The sequence below is a fragment of the Schistocerca nitens genome, chromosome 5, assembly GCF_023898315.1.
Source record: "Schistocerca nitens isolate TAMUIC-IGC-003100 chromosome 5, iqSchNite1.1, whole genome shotgun sequence".
Classification (NCBI taxonomy): domain Eukaryota; kingdom Metazoa; phylum Arthropoda; class Insecta; order Orthoptera; family Acrididae; genus Schistocerca; species Schistocerca nitens.
The window spans coordinates 611,968,959-611,995,071 of NC_064618.1; the positions used below are offsets into that span (position 1 = coordinate 611,968,959).

Here is a 26,113-nt window from a genome sequence, read left to right on the forward strand (position 1 = left end):
ATTCCTAGAGTGCTCAACTACCTTAATAACACCTCATTTTGGATTGAATATGACTAGAAAAGCGACGTTAATTTGATGTTTCCGTCCGTCTCCTGCTGACTTAAGAATGAAGTCGAAGTGCACTCACAGTTTTGTTGCCTGCTGCATGAATTCTATAAAGTATTGTGGCAGCTCGCAGTCATTGCGGAATACAGACATGGGCAAATATCTTCACTGATCTAGGGGATCTTGTCTTTGGTGCATTTTTTCCATACTGTAATTAACACAACAACATAAAGCTCATTCTGCTGAAGAATTTTAGGCCCGCAAGTCCTTATATAAGAATCTGCGAGCGGTAGTAATGCATGAAAGGAAACAGACTGTTAGACAAAAGAATGGAGAGCTCCCTGCTTTTTGCATTTCCGATAGGGCCTACGATAAGAACCTGGTGTCATATTATGCTTCAGAACCCTTCATACTAAAACAAAAGCTATGACATGAGAAGAAGAAATGACTTATATGCTCATTTCATACTAAAACAAGTGTGTTGATATGAGAGGAGGAACTGAAATGTACGCTTCTAAGTCATAATATTTCCTTGTGTGCGACCACTGCGTGTATGAAAGCTCTGCAGTTAATTTTTTTGTGTTGGATAAATTTTGATATCGCTTCACATTACTTTGTGAGAAGGTTCCTATTTTCTTGGGGTCCAAGTAGAGTGGATTGAGTGTCAGTGACAGAGCACATCATGTTCCTGCTGCTAAGAAGGTGAGTACACTGTTTGTTGTACATTTTTATGAGCTTCCAGCATGAGCGACTTATATACTACTATTTTAGTAATTTCTTGTGTGTTCGAGTGCTTGCTACGCACAAGCTTTTATTTTAATTACAGTGTAGTGTACTGTACCGCCATATCGTACAGGCTTTTGTTTGTTCTGGTTAGTACAGCTCAGTGTCGGTTAGACCATCAGTGGCAGAGCACCTCGCATTCCTGCTGCTAAGAAGGCGAGTACACCATTTGTTTGTTGTGTATTTTTTATGGCCTTCAAACGGGAGTGCCTGCAGTAATGGATAGGTATTGTGATTACTGTGTACAGATGCGAGCTGAGTTGGTGACCCTTCGCTCACAGCTCCAGGCTATGTTGGCTTCCATCACACAGCTTGAGGTTTCTGCCAAGAGGCATCTCAGTGGGGTGGGGGAAGGGGGGGGGGGTCGGCCGCGGGGATGCAAGAGACGTTGGACACATCCCACCTGTCCCCCGTTTGGTCCACTGCTGTGGCCGCCCCAGGTACTGCGTGCACTGATGTTGACCCCTCACCCATGGTCGAGTGGGAGATCATTCAAAGTCTGGCAGGTAGCCCCCTTTCCGAGGGGCCAATAGTAGGCATCCCCAATTTCGTTTGACGAACAGTTTTCGATTGTTATCTGTGGCTGACAATGTCTCTGAGCCGGATGCAGTCATCCACCCTGTTCCAGAGGAAATTTCGCGGCCCGCAAGGTCTGGGCGTTCACAGAGGGTGGGTTTGCTGGTTGTAGGGAGCTTCAACATTAGGCATGTAATGGGGCCCCTTAGGAACATGGCTGCCAAGGAGGGGAAGAAAGCCATTGTGCATACTGGGTGGGGGGGGGGGTCATTCTGGATGTGGAAAGGCTGCTTCCAGATGCCATGAAGAGTACAGGGTGCAGCCAACAGCAGGTTGTGGCTCATGTTGCTACCAGTCATGTATGTCGCAATGGATCGGAGGAGATTCTCTCTGGTTTTGGGCGGCTAGCGGACATTGTAGAGACTACCAGTCTTGCTTGCGAGATTGAGGTGGATTTCACCATCTGCAGCATCGTCGATAGAACCGACTGTGGTCCTTTAGTGCAGAGCCAAGTGGAGGGTCTGAATCAGAGGCTCAGGCAATTCTGTGACCGTGTAGGCTGCAGATTCCTTGACTTGTGCCATTGAGTGGAGAGTTTTTGGGTTCTGCTTAATAGATGAGGATTCCACTACGTACAGGAAGTGGCTACACAGGTAGTGGGGGCTGTGTGGAAGGGACTGGGTGTTTTTTTAAAAACATTAGGGAGCCTCAGGACCACAGAAAGGGTGTCTGTCTAAAAGGGGGCGGGTAAAACACAGTAAGTTAGTTGTAGAAATGATCGGTATTGTAGTTGTAAATTGTCGTAGCTGTGTTGGGAAAGAACCAGAGCTCCAAGCCCTAATAGAAAGCAATAAAGCTCAAATAGTTATAGGTACAGAAAGCTGGCTAAAGCCGGAAATAAGCTCAGCAGAAATTTTTTCTAATAATCTAACAGTGTTCAGAAAGGATAGATTAAATACAATTGGTGGTGGAGTATTTATTGCTGTCAGAAGTAGTTTGCCTTGTAGTGAAATTGAAGTAGATAGTTCCTTTGAAATAGTATGGGTAGAGGTTATACTTGACAATCAGACTAAACTATTAATTGGGTTGCTTTACCAACCCCGACTCGGAAGATATAGTTGCTGAACAGTTCAAAGAAAACTTGAGTGCCATTTCAAATAGGTACCCCACTCATAGTTGGTGGTGACTTTAATCTACCCTCGATATGCAGCCCTGGCTTGTACTGTATGCTTTCTCATAAAATTATTTTGAACAATTAGTTCATAAGCCCACTTGAAGCGTAAATGGTTGCGAAAGCATACTTGACCTTTTAACAACAAATAATCCTGGACAAATAGTGAGTATTGTGACGAATACAGGGATTAGCGACCACAAGGCAGTTGCTGCTAGGCTGAATACCGTAACACCTACGACCGTCAAAAAGAAATGCAAAGTATATCTATTTAAAAAAAGCTGATAAAAATGCTCTTAACACCTTTTTAAGAGACAGTCTTCTTTCCTTCCGATCTGATCATGTACGTGTAGAAAAGTTGTGGAATCTTTTCAAAGAGATAGTATCGACAGCAGTTGAGAGATATATACCACATAAATTGATAAGTGATGGTACTGATTCCCCAAGGTACACAAATCGGGTCAGATCATTGTTGCAGAAGCAACAAAAAAAGCATGCCAAATTTAAAAGAACGCAAAATCCCCAAGACTGGCAAAGTTTTGCAGAAATTCGAAATATAGTGCGTACTTCAATACGAGTTGCTTTTAATAATTTCCACAACAAAATTCTGTCTTGAAATCTGGCAGAAAACCCAAAGGGATTCTCGTTATACGTAAAGCACACCAGTGGCAAGACGCAATCAATACCTTCACTGCGCGACAACAATGAAGTCACTGATGACAGTGCCACTAAAGCAGAGTTATTAAACACGGTTTTCCGAAACTCCTTCAGCAAAGAAGACAATGTAAATATTCTTGAATTCCAATCAAGAACAACTGCCAAGATGAGCAGGTTTCTCTGAGTATGCTGATAAAATAGCTCCATATTTAGCAGTTATATACAACCACTCGCTCACAGAAAGATCCGTACCGGCGACAGACAGCAACTGAACTTTCATATTCTAGGGATTCCAGGCTAGCACAGCAGAGAATATCGGAGATCTCTGGTAAACTTCCCTACAACCAGAAAACATTCATTGGAATGCTAAATATCAATACATTGATCCAAACAGGAAAACAAAATAATCTCACATAAGAATTCAACAGACAAAAAATTTTCATCCTTTGCTCTTCAAGAAACATAACTGATAATGAAACCTTGCATTACGGAAACTGTAGCATCTTCAAGAGCAAAACAATAAAAGGTAACAAAAGGCGTATCAACCTTCGGCGTGACATTTCTCGTGTAGAGATCCATCATCAACTCTGTCAAAGAAATCACACCCATCAGCAATTGATTTATCACTATGTGTATTCAGAGCGCTAATAAAAAATATACTCTCGTCAGTGCACATGCCCCCACCAACATTGAAAATAAGAAAACCCCCCAAAATGTCGAAAAGTTCTGGAACATACTCGAAAAAACCATGAACAAAATTCACCAAGAAGAACGTGAAAATGCTAATGTGAGACTTCAAAGCTCAGTTTTGTGACAGAAAAAACCTATAGAAAATCATTGGTAAAAATTCTACACACCAAAACACTAAAACCAACGGCACACATCTGATTGACATTTGCCACAAATTCAAACTCCAAATGATGTCTACCCACTTTGGGGGGGGGGGGGGGGGGGACAACAACAACTCCAATGTAACATGCTTGCCTACCCATTGCAAGCTGCTTTCGTTCCCCTTTTGAGACTTGGTGAAAGCCATATTTTTAATTCTTTTGTACCACAGCTACAAACAGGCAGATAGAAACTCAATAAGGGTATCATAAGACAACGCTGCACCAAAATGTCATTAAACCAGTGTAGTTTGAAGAGCATTTTCTTCTAGAAATGAACTGCCTTGACGGTTGATTGATCAAGAGTGGGAAAGGTAAAATTTTACGAGTACATGATCAGAACGACGTTTGCCTGAGAGATGACTTCCCTATCAATCCCCTGGATAGTTTTGTTTCTCAAATCAACAGAGTGCGTTATCATGCATTAGCACACTTGATGTAGCTATGTCGGTCGATTGTCTTACACTGTGACCGAAAGGTGTCTCAATTGTTGGCAACAAATTCCAGCTGTGATACACGCACCTTTGGGTAAGAATTTGTGGTGCAAAACACACTTTTGGAGCTATCACATGTAAAATATTATGTTCACACTACTCTTTTTTTTTTGGGGGGGGGGGGGGCTCAGCCTTTCATTTCTTGTTAGGGAGTTAACAATAAAGGCTTCATAACTAGTCACCAGTAATAGTATTGCATAGGAATGCTCAATGAGCGACCTGATGATGTTCAAGCAAAGCTGCATTAATAGTCACTCCACTGGTTTTTGTTGTTTCAAAGTAGAGCATGCAGGACTCCTACACCAGACTCTTGAACCTTGCCTGTTGAATGCAAATGTCGCATGATGGTTAAACGGTAATCCATCACTTATATCACTATTTCAGATTTTCTTAATGTGGAAAATCATTCATGCTAGAAAGATCTTCTTTGAAACAAGAATATCTTTTTCTGGCATATATTTCCCAAAAGCATTCGCTCCACACACGGTTCAGATCCTTCAAGCTACCTCCTGTGCATTCACCCCTTTGTTATACCAAAAGTAAATACTGTGTTGCAGATGTTACACCTTTTTTCCATTTGTGACCCAATTTTACAATGTTTAACCGTAGTTCATGATTTTCAAGTATGAAAAATCCAATGCTTAACTGCAAGACGATACCTAGAACTTCAAATTCGAAAATGACAGTTGATACATACACTGACAGCGTAGCGCCGTGTTCACCTGGGCGGCACCCGATTGCAGGTGGTGGGTGACATATTGTAGGCCACTGCATTGCGACGAAACACTCGAGCATAAGCTGCACTGATAGCGACGCAACCACGAGCTGTGCTGCAGAATTGTTTCTGAAAGCATTTGTTATTACTGGTGGGTAGAATGTAAAGCGAATTATCTTCGATGTTCAATCAGACTCATAACTTTAGAGGAGGACCGAAATGTGGTTTAAATGAAAGAGTGATACAGTTGGACGCGAACACGTGACTGTAAGGTTAGAATGCACAATTACCACTACACCATGGGCTAACACAACCCCACAATATCTTGTAAGTACACAACACTTCCTCCTGACACTTGTGCATCTTACAGCATTGCCATATTGTGCAGACGGCCAAACTAAGCGTTGTCAGAGGCGGTCTGTTTTATTGTCCACCTTAAAAGATCGACTTGGGCTTAGTCTCTGTGGCGGCCGGCCGGCGGTCAGCTTTTATGTCTGACTGTACATAACAGGCATCAAAAGACTTGTCAGAGACGTGTTTATTATCTAATGAAGATTTATTATTTAATAAAAACCACTGATGTAACTGGAACTGATAACTGTGTGGGACGTAGGAACGTTTGACTCAATTTCGTATGTCATAATCAATGTTTTTGAAAGCCTGCAGCTGTCATTCATTATTTAAATAATGAAATACTGCACTAGTTATGTATTTTTTATGCTTAGCATTACACTTTTGAGAATTTTTCCTCGTCAAGTGCAAATATGTATTTTGTATGGTGTTTGAATATGTGTTATTCTGCATCTCCTGCACTGTAGTCGTCCTTTTGTCGTTATCAGGTACTGTGCTTCATCAGTTATTTAGAAAACCACACACATGTGCAAACTATCACTCACATTGTTTGTTTGTGTAACATCAGAAAAAATTCAAAACTAAGTACTGCACTTGACAACGAGAATAAATTCTCGAAACACATTTTGCTCAGCATGAATAAAATACATAGCTGGTGCTATTTGCAAACTAATAACATTTCAGTAACACAAAGTGAATGACAGTGTCAACTAGTGCTCCAAGTGACCATATGCTGAAACATGCTAAATATGGTTCGACAAAGGTGTCACGATGATCTCAACAATCACAAAACTGTTTGTGCAGTAGAGACAGTTTGGAAGTGGATATGATTGGTGTGATATCTTCATTCAAATGAGTTACTCCTATCAGCTACAGCACCAAGTAGAGCTTGAAGTATTTAGAAATTATAGACAAAGCCTTGCTCATGAATCAGTGTGTGCATTAGTGAGAACCTGGAATTCTCAGGGAATTAAAATTTACCTGGAAAAATCAGAGAACTCTCAGGGAATTTCAGACATTCAATGAAAACTCGTGGAATTTTGTGTTGCTTTTTGATACCATCTTCCTCCTCATACCTGATATTCTCAGGGAATTTTTTATTTCAAGCTTGTGATTGAATACTAGCTGGTTCCTTCATTATGCATTCATGTCGCTACTCTAAGTTACTATGTGCAACCAGCTGGTTCATACTCTGTTAATCTCTTTGCGCTTTTCTTGGTATGCTGTTTACTCTAAATGTATGTTGAACAATATGTTACAAAAACTTAGTATTTGCTACCTTGTCTGCTGTGTGTTCATTCAATCTAAAGTACCCAATCTTTTCCATCCGATTAGTGCTCTTATTCTTGTCTGTTTATTTTACATAATAGTAACTTTATTTTTCAGTTATCCAAATCTTATTTTAGTATTATTTCTGTTAGAGTGTTTCTATAACTAAGATTACTTCCACACAAAATAAGTAAAAATTGTAAAACATGTGTTACAGGAAAGTCAGTGGCAGTGTAAAAGATTGCTACATGAAACCTAATCGTGCAGCTAAGCTGAAGAAGTCTATGAATGATGTGCTGGTATTCTTTCATCTGTGCTACCATGACATGCAGGAGGTATGTTAACAATCAGTTTTGTGTTTCCATTTTCATAATAGGGCTGCCCAAAATATTGGTGTACAGCCAACTGCACCTCACGTACCTGCCTGTGGACAGAGATGGACAGGCATGGGCAAACAGCTGACACTTTGCAGTCACGTGATCAGCATACACGATTGTATGTCTCGGCTAAGTGCCCACAGGCAAAGGTTGATAAATGGTTCTCATTCACATCAGAATGAGGGGTGAATGTGATGCAGTGGCCAATAGCCTGCTCACCTGCACCTGCCGGCAGGCTATCTGTGGCAGCTTCTGCTCTATGGGGCAGAGAGAGAACAGCTTGTTGTACACATTTGTTGACAAGTGTCAGGATATTTGATGTTCTGTGTGACAAAATGAACCAAAGTAACACCATTTTCTCCCAGGTTTCACCATTGCAACCATGATTCATGGATAATTTTATGCTTAAAATTGGTCTTTTCCATGCCAAGTCGTCTAATTTTGGAAAAAGTCCCCTATGACCATCATGGATTTTGGTGAAATTTTGTGTGAACATTCAGACATGATCCCAGTAAACATTGGTAACATTTCACAATCACTAATTCCATACTTCCAGAGATATAGTCATTTGTTCGACTCCATAGCACAGCTGTCAGCAGTGCAGTGGCGGTATTTTCTTGGGGGGGGGGGGGGGTGATATTCCATCTTGTACAACTCTTTGCACCCTCTTATGAGAAATAATAAAAAGTGATTTCTAGAGTAATTTTAATACAGTTAATAGAAGCAAAGTAAGCTGAAAAATAGGTGCTAAAAAAAGGCAAAAGTTAGCTTTTTATATCTCTAGTAGTAACTGCAGGATAAACGTGAAACCTTGCACATCATAACTTACCAATGCAGGGTCTTATAAAATTTCATTCTCCTATTGCTTTCCAGTAGTTTACAATTTGAGGACAAAGTTGACAGTGTTTCTAAAAAATTGTAATTTTTGGGCCCCTTTTACAAAGAAAAAATCACCTGCAAACTTTTTCAGACTATTTGTATTAGAAGGACCCTGTCGTAAACCACCTGAAAACTATATTTGGTTTTGCAATGTGACAATATAAGACCCTAAAAACAATGGCAAGGTGGAAGTGCACTGAAAATGGGCCCATATTCAGCTGTTACTCAAATCTGACATCTTTTATTGTGTTCTACAGATGTTTAATACTCTCTCGGGAAGGCAATATCAAAAGTCCTGGTGAGCAAGAAATGAGCTTGAGCCAGAAAAATAGGAAATAAGTAATCTTTTTTGTTTTTTGAGACATCTCTATAAATTCAGATCTACAGAATTCTTTTTATAAAAAATGCTTCTAATAATTTTGCGAATGATCTGCATTGTTATAATTATTAGCGAAATCCATAGATTGAGACTACCAGAGTGGAAATAAACGACTAACAGAAATAACAGGTAATAAAGTAAGTAAGTAAAGTAAGTGTATCCAAGAAAATGAAATTTTGATGACAAATTTTTGCTATTCTGGGAATAGCGTGGAAATGCGTTGTACGAATAAGTAATAATGGCTAAGCAAAGAATAAAGGTGGGTAACTAAACCGGTGGTTCTGGCAGTCTGGGCAAAGTTAACCATAGAATATGAAATGTAAAACTCCTTCATAACATACAGCTTTTTGCTCGTAGTAAGCCAAGTAGGCATTTGATATTGGTATTAGTGAATTGTATTCTGTCGTGTTACAAAACTGACAGTTATTGCCGAAACAGACTCGCTTTTTTGTGTGTGTTACAGTTGCTGCAGTATTAGAAAGGCTTATTTTGTTTTATCTAGTAGTGAAAAAACAACTTAATCAGATCAACAAACCACACTAGTCTTGGATACTATTTGTATTAATGGCTTTTTCAGTATTAGACAACAACATTTAGATTTTTCATGTAGCAAATTGTTTGACGAGCTTTGAAGAGGTAATAAATTTTTTCACAGAAAAAAAAGCATGTCATGTAAATCTGTAGCAAGATAAGAGAGAAAAAAATGCTAGGACCTGATTGAAGAAATGTGGATTGTCTTGCTTGTTTCTTGTCTTTACTGGTTTTATGTATCCTATAAATAATCTCATCCAGTGTTAATTATGAGGGTTTTTTTTAAAAGGAGGAGGGGATGATGTCAAACCGGCTGACAGAACAAGAGGGGCACAACAGGACATTTTAATTTCCTCTGTCCTGAATATAGTCTGATGGCATCCATTACAAAATATATACATTTGAGTTCCACACAGTGATTTGCAGTAGAAGAATAATGTGTGAAGAGGTGTGACACTGCACCTTTGCGCACTTAAGACCAAACAACATGTCACATTTCCTTGAACACTTTTATGTATCAGTCTCCTCGGAAACGTGTGAGCTACAAAATCAACATATTTTTGTGAAGTCTTTTTTACTTTTTACGTCCTATCTCAAACGCTTGTGGTGGTGGTGGTGGTGGTGGTGGTGGTGGTGGTGGGGGGGGGGGGGGTGCAATCACTATCTAGTATTGCCCCAGTTCAGAAATATTGTAGATTTGGGGCCGATGCGCAGAGCAGTCTGAGTTATAGTGGGGAGGTGGGTAGTCTCCACGTGACCCGTGTTTGCATTTAGTGATTTTCCTGTTTCCTCTTTGTTTACTGCTGTCACGTCGAATGGGTGGAGGGGAACGGATTTCTGTGGCCGGGAGCTATCAGGTGAATTAAATACATTGACATAACTACAGAAGGCTAAAATATGTTGTTAGTTTCAGAGTTTATCTTACTTGCACCTTTCTGACAGTCAAGCATTAATTGCCTTGCAGTACAATGAATTTATTTTTGTCATTTTGCTAAAGAAATTTGGCTTTTATTAATATTTTCTGCTGAGGTAGTCCATTTATTTGAAACAAAGTGTTTTTATTTCTGCACTATTGGCTAGTTCCAACTGTTTGCTACATTTAAAGTGCAGGTTTTCATCTTCTAATACATTAGGCATTATGCCACAATAAAGAACCAAACATGTGATAATACAGTACTGGTACTCCAAGCAAAATTTACATCCCAAAAGCCACACTGAAGACCTTAATATCAGGTCGAGGCCAACTTCATTGGGAACATGGGCATACAAATGTGCACTTTAAGCCGAATTATGCATTTTAGTATGGTTCACGAAATTCTGATGCTCTTGGAGTATCCTCTGATGTTTCTTTTATGACATAAAGTAAGCTATTTTGATGTTTCACACATACGAACATACGGGCTTCCTACATCGTCTTAGCTGCGCAAGCACGGTGACGGTTCTTATCTGGCGCTCTCTCGCAGCTGCTGAAACAAACTTATTTCTAACAGGCTGTGGGAAAATATTACGAATTGCAGTTTGAAAAGCGTTACTTTCAAAGAAAATTTCCTTTTACGCAAGATCACAGAACATTTGACTCGTGGTTAAAATTCAACTCTTTGATGACAAGCCTTTGTTAAAGAATTTCGAACCTAGACGATTGGACATTTATGTCATTATTAAACATTTTACTGGCACATTTGTGTGGTGTATCTTAAAGTGTTACACACGCGAAAAAGATCAACATTATATGTAAAAGCTTAGCTTGACTACATTATGTGTCCTATTCCCTGAATATCTGCTGTTATCGGCTGGCAAGATCACGTAACATGAGCTATGACTGGCTTACAAAAGCGCATCAGAATCTCGATTTCAATGCTCCAGAAAGTAAAATGCGGTGTTCGGTGGAAATCAAATTTATACTTCCATAATACGAAAATATGCAGGGCACATGTCGCTACACGCCATAGATCTTCCCAGAACATGTTTTTGTGCCTTGAGTTTCATTTTCTAAAGTGCTGGTAAGTTCTGCACTGCTTTATAAAACCATAACCATTAAAAGGACTGATAAATTTTTCGGTTTCGAGGGGACGTATACTGTCACTTAACACGAAAAGATGTATTTTCATCTGGGAGAAAGTGTATCTTTAATGAGGAAATCCGAGAATTTTTTTTCCTTGTCCCCGTAGGCACCCTGTTTGCAACAATTTTACTACCATGATCTCCATTGCCTTGGTAATGCATAGTTAATGGCAAAGTTTATAACCATTTAGTTTTTGTAGTTGTAGCAGAAAAACAAATTGGAATATTTCATGATGAATCGTGTCAAAAGACAACTCTTTCTTCAAGTTATTTGGACTTTCTCTCATTTCCTGGTCATCAAGACTTTTGATATTGCCTCCTCCAAAGAGTAGAACACAATAAAATAAGTCGGCATTAATTTGAGTACCATGGAAATATGGGGCCTTTTTTAATAAACCTTCACCTTGTTATTTGTTAGTGCCTATATGCGTGCATTGCAAAACCAAATATAGTTTTTTAGATGGTTTAGAAAGTGGTCTTTCTAATGAAAATGGTTTAAAAGAGTTTGCAAAAGGCTTGTTTTTGTAAAAGTGGTCCAAAACAGCCATTTTGGTGTTTTTAGAAAGATTGTCAACTTTGCCCTCAATTTGTAAACCATTGAAAAGCAGTAGGAGAATGAAATTTTTATACTGTAGTACCTTGCATTGAGGAATGGAAAATCCAGGCTGGAATGTAACAATATTATGAAAATGGTAGTTGCTACTCGCCATATAGTGGAGATTTTGAGTGGCAGATAGGCACAACAGAAAGTGTGTCAGAAAATGAGCTTTCAGCTAACAAGGCCTTCATTGGAGACAGCGCCCCACCACACACACACACACACACACACACACACACACACACACACACACACACACACACGACCACAGTCTCTGGCTGCTGAGGCCACACTGTGAGATGCTAGTTTGTGGTGGGGGTAAGGAGGAGGCTGGGGCAGGGAGGAGGAATTACACAGGGTAGAGGTGGGGGAGCATACAGGGACGAGGTGGAGAGAGGGGAGGGCGGCTTGATGCAGTTGGAGGTTAGACGAAGGGGGGGGGGGTCTTGATAGCAGAAAAAGAGAGACATAAATAGACTGGGTGCGTTCGTGGAATAGAGAACTGTTAGTATTGGAATGGGAACAGCGAAAGGGGCATGCCTCAACCTTCGTTTGTCCATGTCCTTAACCTCAGCCCCTTCCCTGTTCCCATTCCAGCACTACAGAGTCCTTTATCCCACCAATGTACCCAGTCTTTTTACCCCTCTCATTTTCCGCTACCCGTCCCCTCACCCTTCGTCTAACCTCCCAACTGCACTTAGCTGCCCTACACTCTCTCCACCTTGTCCCTGTATGCTCTCACAAGCAGCACTTTACCCCGTTCTCCACACGTACCCTGCTACCCTCCCCATCCTCAGTACAGCCTCCTCCTTACACCCACCACCCGGGGGCAGCACCACTATCTAGTATTGCGCCGGTTCGGAAATATCGTTGATCCGTGATGCGGGGCTGATGTGCAGAGTAGTCTGAGTTATAGTGGGGGAGTGGGTAGTCTCCACGTGACCCATGTTTACGTTTAGCGATTTTGCTGTTTCCTCTTCATTTACTGCTCTCACGTCAAATAAAAACAAACTGGATTTCTGTGGCCAGAAGCTATTGCGTGAATTAAAATACATTCATATAGTTACGAAAGGCTAATATATGTTATTAGTTTCAGATTTTATTTCATTTCCATCTTTCTGAAAGTCAAGCATTAATTGCTTTTCAGAACAATGAAGTTATTTTTGTCGGTTTGCTAAAGAAATTTTCTTCTATTATTCTTTTCTGCTGAGGCAGTCAATATATTTGAAACGAAGTGTTCCACACTATTGACTAGTTTCAACTGTTGACTTAGTTTTCAGGTGCACATTTTCATCTTCTAGCACGTATGGCATTATTCCATAATAAAGAACCAAACATGAAATAACACGGTACTGGTACTCCAAGAAAATTTACATCCCAAAAACCACATCGAAAAGCTTAATATCAGGTCGAGACTCACTTCACTGGGATTCTGGACATACGAATCTGCACTTTAAATGCGCACATGTTAGCATGGGTCACGAAATTCCGTAGCTCTTGGAGTATCCTCTGATGTTTTGTTTCTTTTATGACATATTGTAAGGTCTTTCAATATTTTACACGTACAAACATACAGGCCTCCTATGTCATTGTAGCTGCGCAAGTGCAGTGGTGCCTGATATGTGGCACTCTGTGGCAACTGCTGAAATGTCGTGGGAAAATAAAGCGAATAATGGTTTGAAAAGTGTTTCTTTCAAAGTAGATTTCCTTTTATGCAAGTTGAACTATGTGCAATAAAGTACGATGAATTTATTAAATCACAGAGCGTTTGACTATCATTTAAAAATCAAATTGTTGATGACGAGCCGTTTGGATGAATTTTGAGCTCAGAAGATCAGACATTTATGTCGTTATTAAAAATTTTACTGGCACATTTATGTGATATATCTTAAAGTGTAATACGCACATAAAAGACCACCATTATATGTGAAAGGTTAGCTTCTCTTGCAGCATATTGACCTTGTAGACCTATTAGACATAGAGTACAGCTTTTGATGTGACTTACCAAATGAAAGTGCTGGCAGGTCGACAGACACACAAACAAACACAAACATACACACAAAATTCAAGCTTTCGCAACAAACTGTTGCCTCATCAGGTTTGTTGCGAAAGCTTGAATTTTGTGTGTATGTTTGTGTTTGTTTGTGTGTCTGTCGACCTGCCAGCGCTTTCATTTGGTAAGTCACATCATCTTTGTTTATATATATATATATATATATATATATATATATATATATATATATATATATATATATATATATATGTGTGTGTGTGTGTGGATGGATATGTGTGTGTGTGCGAGTGTACACCTGTCCTTTTTTCCCCCTAAGGTAAGTCTTTCCACTCCCGGGATTGGAATGACTCCTTACCCTCTCCCTTAAAACCCACATCCTTTCGTCTTTCCCTCTCCTTCCCTCTTTCCTGATGAGGCAACAGTTTGTTGCGAAAGCTTGAATTTTGTGTGTATGTTTGTTTGTGCGTCTGTTGACCTGCCAGCACTTCCATTTGGTAAGTCACATCATCTTTGTTTTTAGATATATTTTTCCTACGTGCAATGTTTCCCTGCCTCATCAGGAAAGAGGGAAGGAGAGGGAAAGACGAAAGGATGTGGGTTTTAGGGGAGAGGGTAAGGAGTCATTCCAATCCCGGGAGCGGAAAGACTTACCTTAGGGGGAAAAAAGGACGGGTATACACTCGCGCGCACACACACACACACACACACACACACATATCCATCCACACGTATACAGACACAGGCAGACATCTCACAAGCAGACACCCACATCCTTTCGTCTTTCCCTCTCCTTCCCTCTTTCCTGACAAAGCAACCGCTGGTTGCGAAAGCTAGAATTTTGTGTGTATGTTTGTGTGTCTATCGACCTGCCAGCACTATATATATATATATCTCCATAGCAATCTCGATTTCAATGCTTCGGAATGTAATATGCGGTGCTTGGTGGAATTCGAATTTATACTTTCGTTATACGAAAATATCCAGCGTACATGTTGCTGTAAATTAAAAATCTTTCCAAAACATGTTTTTTCCCTGAGTTTCATTTTCTAAAGCACCGAGAAATTCAACACCTGTGTATAAAACCATAACCATGCAAAGGATTGATAAGTTATACAGTTCAGAGAGAAAATACACTGTCAGTTAACAGGGGAAAAGTATGTTTTCACCCAGGAGAAAGTGTATTTTCACCCAGGAGAAAGTGTATTTTTAATCAGGAAATCCGGGAATTTTTTTTGTGTGTCCGCTTATACATCCTGTATTTGTTTTGTTTGCGTTTATGAAAGTTGATGTATGGGCATATACTGTACCGTATTTACTCAAATCTAAGCTGCACTTTTTTTCCGGTTTTTGTAATCCAAAAAACCGCCTGCGGCTTAGAATCGAATGCAAAGCAAGCGGAAGTTCTGAAAAATGTTGGTAGGTGCCGCCACAACTAACTTCTGCCGTCGAATATATGTAGCGCTACGCAGGCATGCTTTGTAGGCACAAAGATAAATACTGGTGCCAAAACCTCTGCGTCGGTAAATAATTTTTTTTTTTTTTTTTTTTTTTTTTTTTTAAAAAGGTGGAAGACGAGCTTTTTTTCTCCGCCCCGAGTTTCGACCACTGCATTTTCATACATTATCAAACGAAGTAAATACAAATTCCGTATTGTTCATCTTCGAATGTAGCAGAATTTCAATGTACTACGAAAATCCGACTGGCAAAACTGTTAGGGTTTTTTGTCAATATGGCCAACTACGCTCTGAATTTTTTCCTACCTGTGAGAAGAGATGGTTGCTAATAGGAACTTTAATGAATTGTGAATCACATGCAGTATTCTCTTCACCATAAGAATAATACGAATATAAACATTTTGCCATGTATTCTTTTGTGTTTGCTGCTATCTCATTTAAATCCTGTCTGCCTAATAAACTACGAAACTAGAGTGAGACAACAGCAAACGCGGAAGAATATACATATCGTGTCATGTTTATATCCTTATTATTCTTATGCCTAATAGTGATACAGTCAGAAATGAAGCAAGGCAACTGACTAGATTTTTAAATCTAAGATGACTCTAATTTCTGTGCAGAATTTGATGTACTAAAGAAGTGGCCGCAAAGATTTTCAAACGGAGAAAAATTTTCGCCGAACTCTCGTTCAGAACATGTCCTATCATACGTAGTCTATTATTTGGTTCTTGTTGATCATTATCACAGAAAGCAGCAGTGTAAGTAACAACAAATAGCAGTCTCTTGCCATTGTTTCGCTAATGAGACGATTCCTCTCTTTTTTTTTAATTGTAAGCTGCGGTAGCGTGCACAAAAGCAAGACATGGTGCGACAGGCCGTAAACATGCACTATCGGAATGCGACAAACAATGCGTGACATAGTACAGAAATGCATTTTCAGCTTAGAGTGACGTAAACACCTATAACAAAGAAAACGGCAACTATCAGATCGAAGCAAAATAAGCAATCGATTCAAACCAGACGAAGCACGTGAAAAAGGAAGAGTACCCGTATAAATACGGACGGAGCGCCTGACGCATAGCAATGGCTACCTGGTAAAGCTTAACTGCTAAGCTTACGACTCGAACCAAACTACTGTAGCTGTATCGTCATTCATTCGACCTAAATTGTGTCTCATATTACAATGGACCAACTTCGTTTCGATTTGGAGGTGCGGCCTAAACCTCTTCTCTCCCCTTGAATTTCGAGTCTCAAATTTCAGGTGCGGCTTAGATTCGGGAAATTTTTTTTCCCTTTATTTCGAGTCCCATTTTTCAGGTGCGGCTTAGATTCGAGTGTGGCTTGGATTCGAGTAAATACGGTAATCAAAACTGGCGTTAACATGAATACCCAGGAATAGAATAACTTAAAGTAATAGTATTTGCAATAAACTGCAGTTGTTTGCTTGACCATCAACTTGATATTTAAAAAAGACAAAAACAAAACTTCAGATGAATTGCTGACTTCTTTCTGGTCTTAAACTAACATTATATGGACCATTAGTGAAGGCAGGTTCTGTTTACTTCCACTAAAGGTAATATGTATAAAAGTATTGATTTATTTTAACAGTAGATAGCTTGTAGACATACAGTACAGGTTTTATTCTGTGGTAAGATATTTACGTTGACATCACTGTAGTTAGGATGTAAAATATTTTTTTTTTTGTTTTTTTTTTTTTTTGGGAGGGGGGGTGTGCATGGAATAAATACCTATTTCAAAAAAGTAACTGGTTGCAGTTTTCTGTATTTATATTCTACACCATCAACTGTCTTTACTATTTTCAGAGAGACTCAGAATAATTACAATGATTTGTAACCAAATGCAGTTGTCATACAGTTATGTGTAAGTGACTCCTCTATGTGTGATGTACATAAATTTTACAACATAGTTTGGTAGTAGTAATATATGCACTGTTACTTCAGTTTTTGAGCAGTTGGATTCCCTGCTGCCTTTGCATTGCACTATCATTGTAATTGCCTCTTACGTGAATGTTTAAGCATCAAAGAATATCTTCACTGGGCTACAGCTGATGCGCTGGTAAAAATGTAGTGCTGACCACAGTTAACAGAAAGTCATTTATGATAACATTTTTGTATCCATAATTTTCTTCAGAGACTGAAACCTTTCAGCTGCTGTAAGTGAAGAATTGTGTATACTTAAGAAAAATCCAGGACAGAATGTAACGATATTATGAAAAGGATAGTGGCTACTCACCATATAGCAGAGATGCTGAGTCGAATATAGACACAACAAAAAGACTGTCACAAAATCAGCTTTCGGTCATCAACAGTGCCTTTGTCAAAAATTAATAGGCGCGCGCACACACACACACACACACACACACACACACACACACACAATGCAACATTACAACTCTGGCTACTCACTCTTAGTATCTATGATGCCTCTCTGCGATACCTTCCTGCCTGATGAGGGAAAATTTTTAATCCATGCCCTCAGAGACTGCAACATTTTTCTGTTGACTGTGTCAGTATGTGCCTCATGAATTTGTTAATTTATTTACTTTTTTCCCATACAGTATTCTTTTACAAGCCTACTCTTTCTTCATTTACACACACATACAGTATATATATATATATATACTATTGGCCATTAAAATTGCTACACCACGAAGATGACGTGCTACAGACGCGAAATTTAACTGACAGGAAGAAGATGCTGTGATATGCAAATAATTAGCGTTTCAGAGCATTCACAAAAGGTGGGCACCGGTGGTGACTTTTACAACGTGCTGATATGAGGAAAGTTTCCAACCGATTTCTCATACACAAACAGCAGTTGACCGGTGTTGCTTGGTGAAACGTTGTTGTGATGCCTCGTGTAAGGAGGAGAAATGCGTACTATCATGTTTGCGACTTTGATAATGGTCAGATTGTAGCCTATCGCGATTGCGGTTTACTGTATCGCGACATTGCTCTCGCGTTGGTCGAGATCCAATAACTGTTAGCAGAATATGGAATCGGTGGGTTCAGGAGGGTAATACGGAACGCCATGCTGAGTCCCATAGGCCTCGTATCACTAGCAGTCGAGATGACAGGCATCTTATCTGCATGGCTGTAATGGATCGTGCAGCCACATCTCGAACCCTGAGTCGACAGATGGGGACATTTGCAAGACGACAACCATCTGCACGAACAGTTTGACGACGTTTGCAGCAGCATGGACTATCAGCTCGGAGACCATGGCTGCAGTTATCCTTGATGCTGCATCACAGACAGGAGTGCCTGCGATGGTGTACTCAACGACGAACCTGGGTGCACTAATGGCAAAACATCATTTTTTCGGATGAATCCAGGTTGTGTTTGCAGCATCATGATGGTCGCCTCCGTGTTTGGCGACATCACGGTGAACGCACATTGGAAGCATGTCTTCGTCATCGCCATACCGGCGTGTCACCTGACGTGATGGTATGGGGTGCCATTGGTTACATGCCTCGGTCACCTCGTGTTGGCATTGACGGAACTTTGAACAGTGGACGTTATGTTTCAGATGTGTTACAACCCGTGGCTCTATCCTCCATTCGATCCCTGCAAAACCCTACATTTCAGCACGATAATGCACGACCGCATGTTGCAGGTCCTGTACGGGCCTTTCTGGATACAGAAAATGTTTGACTGCTGCCCTGGTCAGTGGTGGCCGAGCAACTGGCTCGTCACAATACGCCAGTCACTACTCTTGATGAACTGTGGTATCGTGTTGAAGCTGCATTGGCAGCTGTACCTGTACAGGCAATCCAAGCTCTGTTTGACTCAGTGCCCAGGCGTATCAAGGCTGTTATTACGGCCAGAGGTGGTTTTTCTGGGCACTGATTTCTCAGGATCTATGCACCCAAATTGTGTGAAAATGTAATCACATGTCAGTTCTAGTATAATATATTTGTCCAATGAATACCGATTTATCATCTTCATTTCTTCTTGGCGTAGCAATTTTAATCGCCAGTAGTGTATTGCTATACAAATTCACCTTTTCCATTCATCATCAATCTTGAAACATGCTTTTCCTGTATGCACAATTAATCATATATCTCTTTCAATATATGCTTCACAATCATCTTCTGATTTTGAACAGTGGAAAATCCAGGATGGAATGTAACAATATTATAAAATGTGGAGATGCTGAGTCGCAGATAGGCACAACAAAAAGACTCAGAAATAAGTTTTCGGCCAGCAAGGTCTTCGTCAGAAATGGACAACGCTTGTGCGCGTGCGCCCACACACACGCTTACGCGCGCTCACGCACACACACAGCAACTCAGGGAGTTGCGCTCGCTTTGTGTGTGTGTGTGTGTGTGTGTGTGTTCGTTCTATTTTCCACTAATACCTTGCTGGCCAAAAACTTATTAGTGAAAGTCTTTTTGTTGTGCCTATCTGCGACTCAGCAAGTCCACTATATGGCGAGTAGCAACGTCCTTTTTCATAACATTGTTTCTGATTTTAACTGCACGTATTATTTTGTAGTACTTATACCTGAATAAGGCAGTGATGACTATCTATCCTGAATTACAAATTTTCTTTCCAATGCGCCTCTTGCATGAATTGACTTCTTCACCAAAAATGCATCAAAACCGTTTTCTTATCAAGGGCAACATACATTACAATTTTCTCTTAAACACACCACAATCTCTTTATCTTTTAATCGACAGGGTGAGTCAAAACTATTTCCACCAAGAATAACTCCAAAAGTATGATAGTAGCCGAAAAGTTTGTGGAAAAAATGTTGCATGGGGGCAACAGGCGCCTTAATGTGAGTTTTTTGTATATTTTAATGGAGCGCTGCAGTTGAATACTTGCTTTCTGGTAGTGGCTATCGAGACGAATCCAATGATGTATAACAGTAAGGTCAATGAAGGTCAAGAAGGTGGCATGAATGTCCATTTACAGAAGGTATTCAAAGTGATGAGCATTGGTATCATTGCAGTGCTGCAATCTTCTTATCATGGATTGAGTGGTATTCCTTATCACATCAGCACTTACCGAAGCACATGCTCTGACAATTCTCTCTCGTATATCATGCAAATAGTAAATATTCACCAGATACGGCATGTCCATCTAATGTGCCATTTATATGTAAACACCATTCGACGGTTTCGCAGCACAACACTAATAGGAATGGTAAGACCAGATTGTCAAATCAAGAGAATGTGATTTAAACATATGCATGACAAATTGAAAACAACTGGATCTTTTAACGCATCAGAAACATCAGGCAAAGGAAAGTTACTAACGAGGAAACGGAAATTGGTACTCTTGCCACTGTGGTTCGAGATCCTTGTGTTACTTCGTGTCGAATCGCAAGGGAATCTGGCATGAGCCAGAGTTGAGTTGTTCGTGTTCTGCATCGCCATAAATATCATCTTTACTGTATCAGTCTCCACCAAGAATTAACTGGTACGGATTGTAAGCATCGCATTGAATTCTGCCTGTGGGCTCAACTCCAGATTCAGAGGGATGACACATTCACGAACCATGGAAATGTTAATTTGCATAACAAGCATTATTGGACAACTGAAAATTCATGTTGGTTGTGGCAAGTTGCCCACCAAAAACCATGGTCAGTGAATGGATGTTTTGGAATTCTGGAGGACAGAATTCTAGGCCCTTATTTCATCAAAGGAAATTTTAAAGGTAGAAGTACACCACATTCCTGCCAGAAACGTTAGGTCTATTACTGGAAGAAATACCGTTAGTTACAAGGAACAGAATGTGGTATCAACGTGATGGGTGTCCGGCTAGAAAAGAGGTGCCGGCCGTTGTGGCCGAGCGGTTCTAGGCGCTTTAGTCCAGAACCGCGTTGCTGCTACACTTGCAGGTTCGAATCCTGCCTTGGGCATGGATGTGTGTGATGTCTACATCTACATACATACTCTGCAATCCACCATACGGTGCGTGGCGGAGGGTACCTCGTACCACATCTATCATCTTCTCTCCCTCTCCCAAACAGAGCGAGGGAAAAATGACTGCCTCTGTACGAGCCCTAATCTCTCTTATATTATCTTTGTGGTATTTCCGCGAAATGTAAGTTGGCGGCAGTAAAATTGTACTGCAGTCAGCCTCAAATGCTGGTTCTCTAAATTTCCTCAGTAGTGTTTCACGAAAAGAATGCCTCCTTTCCTCTACAGACTCCCACCCGAGTTCCTGAAGCATTTCCATATCACTCGCGTGATGATCAAACCTACCAGTAACAAATCTAGCAGCCTGCCTCTGAATTGCTTCTATGTCCTCCCTCAATCCGACCTGATAGGGATCCCAAACACTCGAGCAGTACTCAAGAATAGGTCGCACCAGTGTTCTATAAGCGGTCTCCTTTACGTCTTCCCAAAGTTCTACCAATGAACCAAAGACGACTATCCGCCTTCCCCGCAACTGCCATTACATGCTAATCCCACTTCATATCACTCTGCAATGTTATGCCTAAATATTTAATCGACGTGACTGTGTCAAGCGCTCACTACTAATGGAGTATTCAAACATTACAGGATTCTTTTTCCTATTCATCTGCATTTATTTACATTTATCTATATTTAGAGTTAGCTGCCATTTTTTACACCAATCACAAATCCTGTCCAAGTCATCTTGTATCCTCCTACAGCCACTCAACGACGACACCTTCCCCTACACCGCAGCATCGTCAGTAAACAGCCGCACATTGCTAATCACCCTATCCAAAAGATCGTTTACGTAGATAGAAAACAGCAGTGGACCTACCACACTTCCCTGGGGCACTCCAGATGATACCTCACCTCTGATGAACACTCACCATCGAGGACAACGCACTGGGTTCTATTACTTAAGAAGTCTTCGAGCCACTCACATACTTGGGAACCAATCCCATATGCTTGTACCTTAGTTAGAAGTCTGCAGTGGGGCACTGAGTCAAATGCTTTCCAGAAGTCAAGGAATATGGCATCCTTCTGATACCCTTCATCCATGGTTCGCAGGATATCATTTGAAAAAACGGCGAGTTGCGTTTCGCGGGAGCGATGCTTTCTGAAGCCGTGCTGATGCATGGACAGCAACTTCTCTGTCTCAAGGAAATTCGTTATATTCAGACTGAGAATATGTTCGAGAATCCTGTAACAAACCGATGTTAAGGATATTGGTCTGTAATTTTGAGGATCCGTCCTACCCTTCTTATATACAGGCGTCACCTGCGCTTTTTTCCAGTCACTCAGGACTTTACATTGGGCAAGAGATTTGCTATAAATGCAAGCTAAGTAAGGATCCAATGCAGTAGAGTACTCTCTGTAAAACTGAATTGGAATCCCATCAGGACCTGGTGATTTATTTATTTTCAACCCATTCAGCTGCTTCGCAACCCCAGGGATGTCTTATCACTAATGTCCTCCATACGGGAATCTGTATGAGACTCGAACGGCGGTATGTTCGTACGATCCTCCTGCGTGAAAGATTTCTCAAATGCTAAGTTTAAAATCAGCTTTCGTTTTGCTGTCTTCCGTTGCCAGGCCAGACTGATCAGTGAATGTCTGGATGGAAGCCTTCGACCCGCTTACCAGTTTTACATAAGACCGGAATTTCCTTGAGTTTTCAGCAAGATCTTTTGCTAAGGTATGATGGTGTAGTGGTTGAATGCATTGCACATCGCTCTTTTTACAGCAGCACTAATCTCTACTAACTTTTGCCTGTCCTCATTCTCCCGATCTTTCTTGTACCGCGAGTGCAGCTGCCTTTGCTTCCTGAGCATTCTCCGAATTCCGCTATTAAACCACGGTGGGTCTTTTCCGTCCGTAACCCACTTTTTTGGCACATACTTGTCCAATGCGTGATTTACAATGTGTTTAAAATTTGCCCATAATTCTTTCACGTCCATCGTACCGGAAGTAAATGAAGTAGATTCATTTACTAAGTGGGACGCTAACAACTGCTTATCTGCTCTCTCTAGTAAGAATACTCTCCTAGCCTTCTTGACTGACTTTTTAACTTTCGTAACCATAGTCATAATGACAACATCAGGATCACTAATCCCTGTCTCAACACTGACACCGTCGATGAGGTCTGGTCTGTTCTACATCTACATCCATACTCCACAAGCCACCTGACGGTGTGTGGCGGAGGGTACCCTGAGTATCTCTATCGGTTCTCCCTTCTATTCCAGTCTCGTATTGTTCGCGGAAAGAAGAATTGTCGGTATGCTTCTGTGTGGGCTCTAATCTCTCTGATTTTATCCTCATGGTCTCTTCGTGAGATATACGTAGGAGGGAGCAATATACTGCTTGACTCTTCGGTGAAGGTATGTTCTCGAAACTTTAACAAAAGCCCTTACTGAGCTACTGAGCGTCTCTCCTGCAGAGTCTTCCACTGGAGTTTATCTATCATCTCCGTAACGCTTTCGCGATTACTAAATGATCCTGTAACGAAGCACGCTGCTCTCCGTTGGATCTTCTCTATCTCTTCTATCAACCCTATCTGGTACGGATCCCACACTGCTGAGCAGTATTCAAGCAGTGGGCGAACAAGCGTACTGTAACCTACTTCCTTTGTTTTCGGATTGCATTTCCTTAGGATTCTTCCAATGAATCTCAGTCTGGCATCTGCTTTACCGACGATCAACTTCATATGATCATTCCATTTTAAATCACTCTTAATGCGTACTCCCAGATAATTTATGGAATTAACTGCTTCCGGTTGCTGACCTGCTATATTGTAGCTAAATGATAAGGGATCTTTCTTTCTCTGTATTCGCAGCACCTTACACTTGTCTACACTGAGATTCAATTGCCATTCCCTGTGCCATGCGTCTATTCGCTGCAGATCCTCCTGCATTTCAGTACAATTTTCCATTGTTACAACCTCTCGATACACCACAGCATAATCTGCAAAAAGCCTCAGTGAACTTCCAATGTCATCCACCAAGTCATTTATGTATATTGTGAATAGCAACGGTCCTACGACACTCCCCTGCGGCACACCTGAAATCACTCTTACTTCGGAAGACTTCTCTCCATTGAGAATGACATGCTGCATTCTGTTATCTAGGAACTCCTCAATCTAATCACACAATTGGTCTGATAGTCCATATGCTCTTACTTTGTTCATTAAACGACTGTGGGGAACTGTATCGAACGCCTTGCGGAAGTCAAGAAACACGGCATCTACCTGTGAACCGGTGTCTGTGGCCCTCTGAGTCTCGTGGACGAATAGCGCAAGCTGGGTTTCACACGACCGTCTTTTTCGAAACCCATGCTGATTCCTACAGAGTAGATTTCTAGTCTCCAGAAAAGTCATTATACTCGAACATAATACGTGTTCCAAAATTCTACAACTGATCGACGTTAGAGATATAGGTCTACAGTTCTGCACATCTGTTCGACGTCCCTTCTTGAAAACGGGGATGACCTGTGCCCTTTTCCAATCCTTTCGAATGCTACGTTCTTCTAGAGACCTACGGTACACCACTGCAAGAAGGGGGGGCAAGTTCCTTCGCGTACTCTGTGTAAAATCGAACTGGTATCCCATCAGGTCCAGCGGCCTTTCCTCTTATGAGCGATTTTAATTGTTTCTCTATCCCTCTGTCGTCTATTTCGATATCTACCATTTTGTCATCTGTGCGACAATCTAGAGAAGGAACTACAGTGCAGTCTTCCTCTGTGAAACATCTTTGGAAAAAGACATTTAGTATTTCGGCCTTTAGTCTGTCAGCCTCTGTTTCAGTACCATTTTGGTCACAGAGTGTCTGGACATTTTGTTTTGATCCACCTACCGCTTTGGCATAAGACCAAAATTGCTTAGGATTTTCTGCCAAGTCAGTACGTAGAACTTTACTTTCGAATTCATTGAATGCCTCTCGCATAGCCCTCCTCACACTACATTTCGCTTCGCGTAATTTTTGTTTGTCTGCAAGGCTTTCGCTATGTTTATGTTTGCTGTGAAGTTCCCTTTGCTTCCGCAGCAGTTTTCTAAGTCGGTTGTTGTACCATGGTGGCTCTTTTCCATCAACACTATCTGTACTTGAGACAAAACTTTTGTGTTGAGCCGTCAGCTTTTTGTCACTTTTGCTAAACAGAAAAATCTTCGTACTTTTTTTAATATTTCTATTTACGGCTGAAGTCATCGATGCCGTAACTCCTTTATGATCACTGATTCCCTGTTCTGCGTTAACTGTTTCAAATAGTTCGGGTCTGTTTGTCACCAGAAGGTCTAATATGTTATCGCCACAAGTCGGTTCTCTGTTTAACTGCTCAAGGTAGTTTTCAGATAAAGCACTTTAAAAAATTTCACTGGATTCTTTGTCCCTGCCTCCCGTTATGAACGTTTGAGTCTCCCAGTCTATATCCGGCAAATTAAAATCTCCACGCAGAACTATAACATGGTGGGGAAATCTACTCGAAATATTTTCCAAATTATCCTTCATGTGCTCAGCCACAACAGCTGCTGAGCCAGGGGGCCTATAGAGACATCCAATTACCATGTCTGAGCCTGCTTTAACCGTGACCTTCACCCAAATCATTTTACATTTCGGATCTCCGTCAATTTCCTTCGATACTATTGCACTTCTTATTGCTATAAACACGCCTCCCCCTTCACTGTCAAGCCTGTCTCTGCGGTATACATTCCAATCTGAGTTTAGGATTTCGTTACTGTTTACGTCTGGTTTCAGCCAACTTTCTGTCCCTAGTACAATATGGACGTTGTGACCGTTTATTAATGAGAGCAGTTCTGGGACCTTTCTATAGACGCTCCTGCAGTTTACTATTAGCACATTAATATTGTTATTCCCTGTTGCATTTTGCCTACTCCTACCTTGCCGCATCTCGCGTTCGTGGCTAGGAGATCTAAAATATTTCCATTACGCGTTGGCTGTCGATTTAGCTGCCCAAGACAGATTTCAGATAATGTGTTCAAAAGTAATTCACAC

At 40.8% G+C, this 26,113-nt stretch overlaps 1 protein-coding gene across 1 annotated transcript in view; it reads left to right on the forward strand.

The window, feature by feature from the left end:
* Positions 1-26,113, forward strand: part of LOC126260612 (uncharacterized) — a 469,680-nt gene that overhangs the window by 232,800 nt on the left and 210,767 nt on the right. The window contains exon 5 of the mRNA XM_049957948.1: positions 7,106-7,223. Within this exon, the coding sequence (XP_049813905.1) occupies positions 7,106-7,223 (118 nt within the window). The remainder of the gene's footprint in view (positions 1-7,105; positions 7,224-26,113) is intronic.